The 12972-nt window shown below is 41.2% G+C and overlaps 1 protein-coding gene across 6 annotated transcripts in view; it reads right to left on the bottom strand.

Annotated features, from left to right (window-relative positions):
• The window catches only part of CALD1 (caldesmon 1), a 146141-nt gene that overhangs the window by 68602 nt on the left and 64567 nt on the right, over positions 1-12972 (bottom strand). For 4 of the 6 annotated variants that reach the window (XM_077266541.1, XM_077266536.1, XM_077266540.1 and 1 more), the window contains one exon: positions 1190-1289. In XM_077266541.1, coding sequence (XP_077122656.1) covers positions 1190-1260 — 71 coding nt within the window. In that variant the 5' untranslated portion in view covers positions 1261-1289. Of the gene's footprint in view, positions 1-1189; positions 1290-3290; positions 3508-12972 lie in introns of those variants that run through there. The other 2 variants (XM_077266542.1, XM_077266538.1) reach the window with 2 other exon arrangements.

Below are 12972 nucleotides of genomic sequence, written 5' to 3'. Positions count from 1 at the left end.
GTAAGACCCATTACTACATACTTAAGTTTTAGCAATAAATACCAAAAAGGAGAAATGTTGGTGTGCTGCGCTACTGGTGAAGAATTCACAAGATTCATATGAAAAGAAATAGATTGTATTTTTTTCCCAAACTTGTTTCTAGTTAGAATGGACCATTTTTAGGTGGGATGGACCTCTATCTCAGTTTAGTTCCAACGCATTTCTAGGTGGAATGGACCTCTATCTCAGTATATTCCAACACGTTTCTAGGTGGAATGGACCTCTTCCTCAGTTTAATTCAGACGGGTTTCTAGGTGGAATGGACCTCTTCCTCAGTTTATTTCCATTTCGTTTCTAGGTTTGATGGACCTCTTCCTCAAGGGAACCACAACAAAGATCGGAAGAGGTCCGTTCCACCTAGAAACACGGTGGGAATAAACTGCAATCTATCTATTTCTCCATCTGATGGCAAAGCATCTTGGCTTTATGCACAAGAAACGTTCCCTAAAGTGATACTTTCCGGTTGACTTCAAGGTTTCTTATCAACTGCTCTGGAAGTCCTGGAGAGCCACCTTTTTTTCAGGAGTTTTCCAGGAGAGTTGGCAAGTAGATATTTCTATAAAAGGCAGATGTTAGATTTTGGGTCGTTTCTTACCAATTTTGCTCTTAGGCTACAGTATAGAATGCCCCATAGTCCACCACAACTGGACACCACATTATGAATCAAAACCTCACCGGACTAAAGAAAATAAACAGATACATATGACTAGACCACCATCTTACAATGTCAGACATCACAGGAGACCTCTTTATGTTGCTTCTCGGTTTGCATGCACAGTACCTATTATAATAAAACTCAATATTTCAAGCCTTAATGTTCCTTCTTTAGGAGATGTTTGCCAATACTTGGCTTCGTTTGCAGAAATGTTTCCTGTCAAGAAATAAAACGGGTCCACAGGGAACCATGATGTCACCGATATACAATTATAAATAGCATCCCCCGCTCTGGCTTACATTCCTAACATGCTGTATTTGGACCAACATAAAGTAGACGTCGCAAATCATTATTTCTGACCATGTTTGGAAATGCAACATGGCTGGTTCAATCTTGGTGAGGATATTGAGTTGGCCCAACCATGACTTCCAGATATGGGAACCCTCCAATTCAAACATAAGGAGCGCGGAGCTCATAAATTTATTCTGATGTTACCTTTCGACCTCCTGGCGCATTTCTTCTCGTTTCTGTCTCCTGAGCTCTCTGCGACGTTCAAAGTCATCCATGTCGGCCGCTGGAGCTTCTGAGCTAAAATCTTAAAGGCAAAAAAAAGAAACAAATGTTAGGCAAAAGACTTATCCTTATAGTCTGTGTAGATCTAAGACTTTGAAAACCACCATAGTCAATAAGACTGCAATAATTCTGTAGAGAGCAAGTGGACCTAACCTTGATTACAAACATTGTCATCTGCAAGCAAGGGCTCTGGTTACTGCCTGTCCCATAATGCCTTGCCAGACATCATCATATATCAGGGTATGTTCAAAACATTTGTCAGAAGTTAAAAAACAATTGTAGACCATTCCAAAGGATCCTGATGTGCCTCAGATGGATCGTGGTGTGCCTCAGAAGGATCGTGGTGTGGTGTGCCTCAGATGGACCCTGGAGTGTCTCGGAAGGACCCTGGAGTGCCTCAGATGGACCCTGGAGTGCCTCACCTGGATCCTGAAGTGCCTCAGATGAACCGTAGAGTGCCTATAAAGGATGCCTCAGATGGATCCTGGAGTTCCTCAGATAGATCATGGAATGCCTCAGATGTGGGCCATTAGATGGCTGTCGGCCAAACAATGATTCAGTCGATCGTTCAGCCAGCAGCCTTCCTGCCCGTCATTCATATATCAACAGAAGCACTTGGTCGGCCTAGCACTTCCGTGTTCTCCAAGAGAGAGCCACCACAAGAAATTTCTGGTGGTGAATTATCTCAGGGAAAACAAAAGGACCAGCAGTCCAAAATTGGACACATCGGCTCCTCAACTCCTCCAACAACAGTCTGGTGCTCCCATACACATTAGACTGACGGTCAAATCCATCATTATTGGCAAATTCGGCTAACATTAGTCGAATATGTAGGGGGACTTAAGGCACAGGAGAGGCACCAGCCTGCGCTCTGGGCATCAGCACCCCTGTCACAAGCAAAGAACAAGCTCCTACCCACTGCTGAGAGTGATAGAGATGATTGGTTGACCAAAAGCCTTCCATCATCTATAAGAAGCGCATTACACCGAGGTATTCCTAGATTGCAGGGATAACTTCTCAATTTAGGAAGTCAGAAAGTTTAAAAAGTAAGTTGTAGACAGTGTGAAGAACTTTTGAACCTACTTTTTTCTAAGTTGGGCAGGCTTTTTTTTGCAGGATACTAAGGCTATGTGCAGACTTCATTCAAAAACTACGTTTTTCAATTGGAAAACACTTCAGGAAATGCTCTTTTTTTAGTTTTTTTTTTGTATTTTTCCTTTTCCGATGGGATTTTTTAAGAGTTTTGTTTTAAGAAGGTGTTGGAATAATTTTTTTTCCTGGAGTGCTTTTTCCATCCTTTTTTATTTTGCTTGGAGCATGTTAAGCTTCCAATACTTTTTTTTTTTTTTTTTTACAACAGGCATTTTTTCATACTTCAAGTGTAAAAAAAAATATGTTAAAAAACACACCAAAAACTCTACATCTGAAAAGTAAAGTGGATTAACATTGAAATTGATAGGAAGAGGCAATTTTTGTGGCATTTTTTTTTTAAATAAAAAAAAAACCTCCATTTGCACATGCCTTATACTGCACTGAGCACTCATCCAAGCAAATGTCTCTCATTTCTGTAGGTCTCAGAATTTATATAAAGGCTAAGATGTACCGTAATTAAGGCATCGATGACAAGAAAAAAAAAGTAGGTGGTAAAGACGACAAGTCTTTTTGCAAAAAGCAATGCCCTACTACAGCTATATCGACACTCGAAATGCAAGGGAAAAAAAATTGTGCTTTTGTGATTAAGGCCATGTCCTTAAAGAGGTTAATAGATATGCATTAAAAAATAAATAACTTGAACATTTAAATAAAGAATTATAAAAAAAAATAAAAAAATAACCGGGTGCAAGATTGAGATGGAAAAATGATCAATCCCACCAATAGCGCCATACGAGTAGGATCTGGATATCAATGCCTCCTCCCACCCCCTGCTCCAGTAGGTCTTCTGCATCCTTTCATCTATATTTAAAGAAAATCCCCTCTTCCCCTCCCCCCCCAAAAATAAAATAAAAAAATACTCCAAACTCACCAGTTGTGGATTTTCTTCTGTGATTTGTAATCCAGCAGCTCTAAAGTAAAGCTAAGGTATCACTGAGCAGGCACACGGGTGTGCAGAACATCAAAGACCAGGCTTGTCTCCTCCACTCTGGAGATCATATTAAAGTACTACCAGAAAAGGGAAAGGCTTTGTGTCCGCTCTGTGTTTAGCTAAACCGTCCTGTCAGTGCTTAGTTTAACTTTCGGATGCTGAATGCCAGATCAGCACCAAGAACTAGAGAGTTTCCTGTGAGGTTTTTGAGGCTGCCTCTCTGAACTTTGGGACAACATTCCACAATTAACCCCATAGATACCATTTCGCATTCCACGAAAAATCTAGGAGGCCAGTGCTTACGAGAGTCCTTCAGCCCTATTACATTGCCATGCCGTGTGTAAGATTGTTTTAGAGAAATCATCAGCCCAGAAATCCCAAAATCTTACTTTTTCCAAACAACTCATACTTAAAAATTTAACAAACAAAGACTTTTTTAGAGTCCACCAAAACATATAGATGAGCTGATGTATCCCATACATTCCTAGCATCTCCTGTGCTCCTAGAAATATCGACAAAGTATACAACAAATTTTCCCACATTCACATATCCGTACCTTTTATATTGTCCTTGCCCACACACCCGTGACCTTAATCACAAGATTTTGAGATCCCATTTCCTCGCATTTCTATTTTCTTTCTTTGTTTGACCTCACCCTTTTTTCTGGCATCTTCTCACCCTCAAACAAGTAGCAATAACCTAGAAACTGTCGCTTGACTTGTCAGACCTCTGTGGGTTTTACTTTGGAAGTCCACAACCTTTTATATGTCACAAGCCACTTTTGGATTTTTTGTGTTGTTTAGCCAAAATTATTATTATAAGGAAAAAATATCTGTTAAAGTTATGACTAAGTTGTAAAAGCTCCTATCCTAGTCTTTATTGCTTGTTCTAGTGGTGATATGTCTACCTTAAAGTCACCTGGGCACAACAGGATTGAGTTGTAGGATCTCTTGGAGCTGCCAACAAATGAGGAGCTCTCAATCTACTGGTTGGGGATCTGTTATGGTTCTGGTGGTAAGAACACATGAACTGACCTGATAGGTAAACCAAAACATAGGACAAGCTCTGGGGATGTGGGAACTTTACTGACCGCAATCCTGATCCTATCAACACACACACTATAGGCAGCCGTGGAGCGTTCCTAACTCGGCCTAGACGCCTCTGCACAGCCTGAGAAACTAGCTACCCCTAGAGAGAAACAAAGCCTCACTTGCCTCAGAGAAATTTTCCCCAAAGTGAGAGCAGCCCCCACAAATAATGACGGTGAGTTAAGAGGAAAACACAAACATAGAAATGAAATAGGTTTAAGCAAATGAGGCCCGCTAATAACTAAATAGTCAGAGGATAGCAAGAAATCTGTGCGGTCAGTATAAAATACTACAAAAATTATCCACGCAGAGAATACAAAAGACCCCCACACCGACTCACGATGTGAGGGGCGCAACTCCGCACCCCAGAGCTTCCAGCTAGCAATCAAATAGCATATAAGCAAGCTGGACTGAACTTATCATATACTGAGAAATATTTTCAAATAGCAATGAGCAAAAATAGACTAGGATGAACTTAGCTTCTCCACGAGGAGACAGGTCACAAGGGAAGTCCCAGAGAGATCTGAACCAGTACTGAATACAACGACAGCAGGCAACAAGTAAAGGTCCAGGTGGAGTTAAATAGGCAGCAAGCCTAGCAGAAAACGAGGCAGCTGGAGTCCAGCTACAGACCAGCCGTAACACTAAAAGCCACCAGAGGGAGCCCAAGAACAGAACTCACAAAGTACCACTCATGACCACAGGAGGGAGCCCGAGAACGGAATTCACAACAGGGATCCTCGTATGGCATGGTGGTTTGGAGGCTCCACCAGAGGTTTTAGTTCCAACTCTGTGGTTCAAATTTGATCAGCATTCTCTAGAATCCTCCTGATTTTTCTTCTTTAGTTGTCCAAGGCCTTACGCACATGATAGCTGTCGGCCAAATGTTTGTTCAACAGACGTTATCTCTCCCAACTTCTCCATACACATGAGCTCTCGACACGGCTGAGCATTCAAGAGTTTTCGATAGCCAGAGTGGAGAAAGCTGCTGTCAGATATCACTGTCAGCAGCTTATCTCCCCTGAAAAGAAAAGTATGGGCGTTGAAAATCCAACTGGTCAATCCTATTCTCCCGAGAAATCATCTGTCGTGAGAGTTGCATGGGGGCTTTTAAGGCCCAACACAGATATTAGAGTAAGGTCTTCTGAACCTGCCAATTTTGAAAAGACGGGCCAACTATATAATATGTATTATGCTCTCAGACTCAGACAGATGATGTTGTGGGACAATAGGATCAGACATGTTAAATGTCAAAACCCGATCCTCCTGTTCTCGACAAACCAGCGTAAAGGGTGTCCAGCAGGGATTTACTCCACTCTCTGAATTCAGAAAACAAACACACTTGGCCAAACTGAGAGATTATGGAGAGGTTGGGAAAAATAGTGCCACACTTGTTCTTACCTTGGTCCTTTGACTTTTCTCCATCATTGGTCATGGACAACTCAATATCATATATGTTCTGATGACAGCTACATCTATCAGCTCCTTATCTTGTCGCCCTAACATTTTGTCTTCCTGACTGTATATCAGATGTTTCCTCTACCATATCCCCAACTCTTCCTCATTCTTAACCTGGTCAAGACAGAACTTATTCACAACCTGAAATAATAATCTCTGGTGATAATAATAATAATAATAATAATAATAATAATAATAATAATACTGGTCAAGCCCAGAGTGATCCATCACAAATCTCCTATTAACATGCATGACAAGGTCGGCAGATCATGATTCTATTTTTCCAATAGGCAAAAGGGAAATGTAAAATAGCATAGTCCCTCCTCTTTAAAATGTCCTTTCCAGAAGAGAACAAAAAGCTCAAGACATACTCCGTCCAACAGAAAAGCATTCGGGAAGAATTCCATTGTTTTTGTTTTGTCTACACCTCAGTGCTGGATTTTAGTACTTCGATCCCCCATCATAGGATTTTTTGTGCCATTCCTCTTCATCCCTTATATAAGAGAAGACCATCATGAGCCTCCACCTTGAGTCAAGATGGCCATAATTCTCTACCCCAACATACATAGATAGGCACCTTTATAACACTTTGTGGGTATTTAAAGAGAGTCTGTCAGCACAAAATAACTGTTCAAACCAAACACAGGCGTTCGGTGCACACTTGACGTGGCTAAGAAATTTGGTGGGCCTTCCCACCTTCGTATTTTCTATCTATCTCAGCCTTGATCTGGCCAGAGCCACCAATCAAGGAAATGCGGGGTCAAGGTAGATGGAAAACAATTACTTGGCATGGTGCACTGAACTTCTCAGCCACGCCAAGGGTGCCCTGAGCACTAGCGCTTGGTTTGAACATGGTCTTGTTGCAGGGTTTGCTCTTGTTGTGTCAGTAATCTAGTTCTGTTGACTACAAAACTAGACCTGAAGACACCAGGGCGTTGAAATGAAGGAATCCATGTCCTTTAATTGACTTTCTATATACTAGGTATACTCGGGTACTTTGGCTTAGCCAAAAGTACCAACAGCAATCAGCCCAATAGATGTAAAGCCATACTCTAATTTTATGGTTGGGTCTAGTTGTGATGCCACCGAACAGGATGACAATTCTCTATCACTAGTTTAGTCAGGTTGCCCATGTATACTATCTATGAGGACATCTCTGAGGTCGATAGTCTTTCTTATGTGGTGCTATGGTCATCCCATTGTTATGGAACATTTTTTCTATGTGTTTTGGGGGCATTTCTCTAGCTACCAATGATGTGATAGCTTCTATTGTTGGCAATGTTTAAGGGTCTCTTATGGGTGACAACAATGGAGGCTACTGTAGATGTGTCATTATTTTCAATAATGGAGGCTACTGTGGAGGGAGGAGCGGGGTGGTATCATTATTTTCTATTTTTGGATCTAGAATAATGTATGCTTGCTAATTAGTTATTCTCGCCAAATAAAAAAATAAAATAAAAATAAAGTATATAATGGTAATTTATAACACAGCTAAAGCTTTATAGTCTCCGAAACCAGTTTGCTTTTAAGGAGAACGGATAATCATTTTAGTTCGGATCATCTGGAAAAGTGAAATATCTGAAACTTGAGCCGGAGCCTGGACAGAGTCATAGACAACAAAACAGGAAATACCCAAACTGAAGGTTATGACTGATAGCGCGAAATGCAACTTTATCCCTGACCCTAAAAAAATGCCGTCTTTCCCTCATTAACAGAATAAACTCCTCGGTTATTTTCTATCCATACTCAAGTTTTTCTTAAAGGAGCCATAAAAACAAAGCAACATGTTACTTAAAGTAGACTTGTCATTTGCCATAAATATGTAATTTTTTAACATGCTGTAAATGCCGCTTTTCTCCTGAATCCGGTGATGTTTTTCTTTAGTTTGTGCGCCTCTCCGTTCCTGAGATATGGTCTCTTCTTCGCTGTATGTAAATCTAGTTTTTATAGCTAAGTGGGCGTGGTCCTTAAGGAGAAGGCCACAAAGAATAATTGAGGACGACACCCACTTGGCTAACAAGACTAAATTTAAGTACAGAAAAGAAGGGGCCATAACTCCAGAACGGAAAGGCGCAGAAACAAAAGAAAAACATCGCCGAATTCAGGAGAACAGTGGCTTTTACGCCACATTAAAAAAATGACCTATTTATGCCAAGTGACAAGTCCTCTTTAAAGGTGTTTCATAACTTTTGGGGATTACTCATTGTCTGAGAAGTTCTGCAAATTATAAATATATGATAAGCCTCATTTATCAAAAGTGCCTAAATGAAGAACTGGTTTTGTTGTCCAGATCCACCAATTAGAGCTCAGTTTTAATTTTTAAAAATAAATTAAATTTTTGACAATTTTGTCCGTCTGTGTTTCAAGTGAGCGCCATTTTGAAGAGCTCTGCTAGCTGTCAGCGATTGGAAACATTCTCGATTATAGACAGAGGCTAAAATGCCCTTGATTATGCCTCATTAGAAAAAAAACCGAACACTGCAGCTGTGTCGTGTCACTTGGTGATCATCAGAATGGATTATCACTCTCTGTATGTGTCCTCTTTGATGTTCCCGATAATATAAACGGCCATGTAGCTCCTGCTTCTGGCCACTGGCTTCGAGGAGATGTGCTTGACTATTTTTGACAGTCCCATAAACAGAAAATGGAGTGATGGGGCGCATGTGCAGAAATCGCCCCATTCAAACGCTTTGGGGGGTCAGTGGTACCCCAGAAGTGCTCACGTTATCATCTATCTTGTGAATAGGCTAAGTCGTGACAACCCCATTAGCTAAGGCTGCAACTCCTTCACCTTGAGGATCGGTGAACTTTTTAACTATTGTTTTGCAAAGGCAAGTAGCAAGTGACTCTAAAGTCACTTGCTAATTATCCAGATATCGAATAATGCCTTTGAAGGTTTATTCCTATCAGATAATGTTATAACTTACTACATGTTTGGAGGAGATCTGACCTCTGTGGAGGGGCGGAGATATCTTTAGCTTTTCTCCTGCATGGCGGCACTTCTGAGGATCCTTCCGCAAGTCGAGCAAATATCACCATGTCATAAATGTTTGAATCGGGCTTGGTGTATACATGTTATAACACATAAACCTGTCTCGACAGTAGTATTATACATGGCACATAGTAGGTGGGGTCCCTGTTACAGATTTTACACAGAGGCCCGGAAGCTTCACATCGACTTGCTTTGTATATTTGTGATTCATTCTACATTAAAAAAAAAAATTATAATAATTCGCTCGTAAACAACTGCGCCCAATGACTACCTGTTATTTATGTATGTTACGCTGTCACACACCATGACCAATATTAGGTTTCACGGGCACAGAGCCAGCGCACAAAGCTACGTGACCGCTGCGTGTGTGGTCCTGTTTGATCCGTCGTCTTTGCATATTGATGGTTCAGTGTAACAATGAATGGGTGGAGATAGAATCTTTAAAATGGATTATAAATGGAGTAGAACTAAGAGGACGAAGAAAATGCATCAAAATGAGCAAGATCAATTACCTTGGACACCTATATCAAAGGCACAAAGGGTGTTGCCAGAATTATAGTTTATTATTTTTCCATAGATCTCCAGCAGTTTAACATTCTAAATGCTGCAATCGATATCGATGACAGTATTTAGAAGGCAGGCAGAATGTGGGGGGGCTCTTTTTGCTCTCCGATCGGCACCCCGTGACATCATTGAGACGGGCCAATCGTTGCCATGTCATGACGACATCAGGGTCATCAGGCTCTAGCAAGTTAGCTAAATCATATGCAGTGTATGATCTAACCGACTTGTGTCAGTGCAGAACTGACAGTTACAAAGCATAGCAATGGGGCAATTTCTACTGTTTTCCAAGTGAAAATAAAAAAAAAAAAATTGGGGCTAAACATTTTTTTTCCCACAAAAAATGTATTTTTAGCCCCAATTTTTTATTTTTTATTTTCACAGCTCAACGTTAGAAACTTCTGTGAAGCACCTGGGGGTTGAAGGTGCTCTCCACACATCTGGATACATTCCTTGAGGGGTACAATTCCAAAATGGGGTCAGTTGTGGGGAGTTTTCACTGATCAGGCTCATCATGGACTCTCCAAACACCGCATGGCATCCTCAAATGGCATTCCAGCAAATTTGGCGTTCAAAAAGTCAAACGGCGCTCCTTTCCTTCTGAGCCATGCATCCAAACAGTAGTTTTCCCTCACATATGGGTTATATCGGCGTAATCAGGAGAAATTGCACTACAATTTTTGGGATCCATTTTGTCTTGTTACTCTTGTGAAAATGAAACATTTGGGACTAAAATAAAAGTTTTGTGGAAAAAAAATTAGATTTTTTTATTTTCATAACTCAACTTTATGAATTTCTGTAAAACACCTGGGGTTCAAGGTGCTCACCACACATCTAGATAAGATGCTTGAGGAGTCTAGTTTCCAAAATGGAGTCACTTGTGGGAGGATTTTACTGTTTAGGCACATTAGGGGCTCTCCAAACGCAACTGTGTTTGTTCTCCATTCCAGCCAATTTTGCGTTCAAAAAATCAATTGGTGCTTCTTCCCTTCCGAGCCCTGCCGTGCGCCCAAACAGTAGTTTTTCCTCACATATGAGGTATCGGTGTGCTCAGGAAAATTGTACAACATATTTTGAGGTCCATTTTCTCCTGTTACTCTTGTGAAAATGAAAAAAACTTGAGTCTAAACTTAAAGGTAATCTGTCATCTACTTTTTCGCATATAAGCTGCGGCCACCGCCATCAGGGGCTTATCTACAGCATTCTGTAATGCTGTAGATAAACCCCCGATGTATCCTGAAAGATAAGAAAAACAGGTTATATTATGCTCACCTGGGGGGCGGTCCGGTGCTGTCCGGTCCGATGGGCATCGCGGTCCAAGTCCGGCGCCTCCCATCTTCATGCGATGACATACTCTTCCTTGCTTCCTGTCGCGGGTCCTGCGCAGGCGTACTTTATCTGCCCTGTTGAGGGCAGAGCAAAGTACTGCAGTGCCCAGGTGCCGGGAAAGGTCCGAGAAGCCCAGCGCCTGCGCACTGCAGTACTTTGCTCTGCCCTCAACAGGGCAGATAAAGTACGCCTGCACCGGAGCTGTGACAGGAAACATGGAAGAGGACGTCATCGCATGAAGATGGGAGGCGCCGGACCCGGACCGCGACGCCCATTGGACCGGACCACATCGGACCGCCCCCCCAGGTGAGTATAATATAAGTTGTTTTTTTATCTTTCAGGTTACATCGGGGGCTTATCTACAGCATTACAGAATGCTGTAGATAAGCCCCTGATGGCGGTGGCCGAAGCTTACATACCAAAAATTAGGTGACAGATTCCCTTTAAAAAAAATGTTGAAAAAAAGTTCATGTTCATTTTTTCCTTCCACATTCCATTACTTCCTGTAAAGCACCTGAAGGGTTAATAATGTTCTTGAATGTGGTTTTGAGGACTTTTAAGTTTTTAGAATGTGTCAGTTTTTGGTATTTTCTGTCATATAGACCCCTTAAAGTCACTTCAAATGTGATGTGGTCCCTAAAAAAATGGTTTTGTAAATTTTGTTGGAAAAATGAGAAATCGCTGGTCAACTTTTAACCCTTCTAACGTCTTAACAAAAAAAATTATGTTTCAAAAATGTTGGTGATGTAACGTAGACGTGGGAAATGTTATTTATTACCTATCTTGTGTGATACAACTCTCTGGTTTAAGGGTATAAAAATTAAAATTTTGAAAATTGCTAAATTTTCCAAATTTGACAAATTTTAATTTTTTTTCACAAATAAACGCAAGTTATTTCAAAGAACTTGTACCACTACCATGAAGTACAATACAGTATGCCACAAAAAAACAGTAGCATCAGTGGGATCCGTTGAAGTGTTCCAAAATTATTACCACATAAAGTGACTGGCCAGAATTGTAAAATTTGGCCTGGTAATGAAGGTGAAAACAGGCCTTAAGTCAAGCTAATCCTTTCCAACACATGAAGGCCAAGGTGTGAAAGGACCCTGTGTTTTAGAAGACCATTTGTTCAGGAATGTGCAGAAGTACATGGGGCCTGAGGGCCAGGCAAGGATTGCTTTCTGTTCTTTTTCTTTCTTCTCTATTTTGAGGTTTGGTATTCCTTTAATTCAAGAGAACTGAAAAATCTGAAAAGCATCAAGATAACTCGCGCTTTGAGACCAGATACTTTTCTATATTAGAACAACTGCCGAGCACTGGGACGCAGGATGATATTTTTATAAGATAAGCCGAGATTAATAAGAACTTTTATGTTTTTGTTGTTTTTCGTTGCCCCTCCACCCCTCAACTACTCTGTAGGGATTGTAAGAAACAGAATGTTCTAATGTCAGTGTTAAATAGCCGTGTTATACAGGAACAGATAGAGATCTGGACTCGGGCGTACATTTAATAGGTTCCCAGCGTGCCTGACCTGAAAGCTCCATGGCCTAGTTTCTCTAAGCTGTTACCTCGGTAAAATCTATAACTTGTGTTACAGGATACAATACTAAGAAGTTCAAGGAATGCTTTCATTACATGAAGGAGCCCATTGTATACAGTTTAGCAGGAAAGAAGATGCGTGAGGCATCAGATCTCTGACATACAAAGAAAAAAGGGGTCAAAACTGGCCCTCAAAAAATACTAGGATTTGTCAACCTCTCCTAGTCCTGCTCATCACTCTCGGATCAATTCTCAACCCTCTTGTTAGCTTACAAGAGGAACTTTCCACCCAGTAAAAAAGGCACTTCTTTTGATTAACAAGTCATCGTTTCGGCGTGATGCACATATGACGTCGTGCTAATTGAAAGAAAAGCCGCGTATGCCTTCAAGTAGGAGGTGCCTCGCAGATCTCCAGTCTGATGGCTGTGGAACATTAACATGGCCACTGGAGCTGGCCCTTGGAATCAATTCGCACCACACAAGGTTGAGAAAAATGTTTGCCACTGTGGTCCACTTTGGTCCTTTGTGGGAAATAAGCTGACCAAGGTAGTCTTCACTTCTGGGTCTATCATCCTCCACGTAATATCTTGGGCACTACTTGTGCTTACGAGGACCCAAAATTTCATCATGATCTTATGACATGACTTCACAAGAT

Source organism: Ranitomeya variabilis, chromosome 5 (assembly GCF_051348905.1).
Source record: "Ranitomeya variabilis isolate aRanVar5 chromosome 5, aRanVar5.hap1, whole genome shotgun sequence".
NCBI lineage: Eukaryota > Metazoa > Chordata > Amphibia > Anura > Dendrobatidae > Ranitomeya > Ranitomeya variabilis.
Note: the sequence above shows the minus strand (reverse complement) of the source record. Positions and strands in the feature narration are given on the sequence as shown.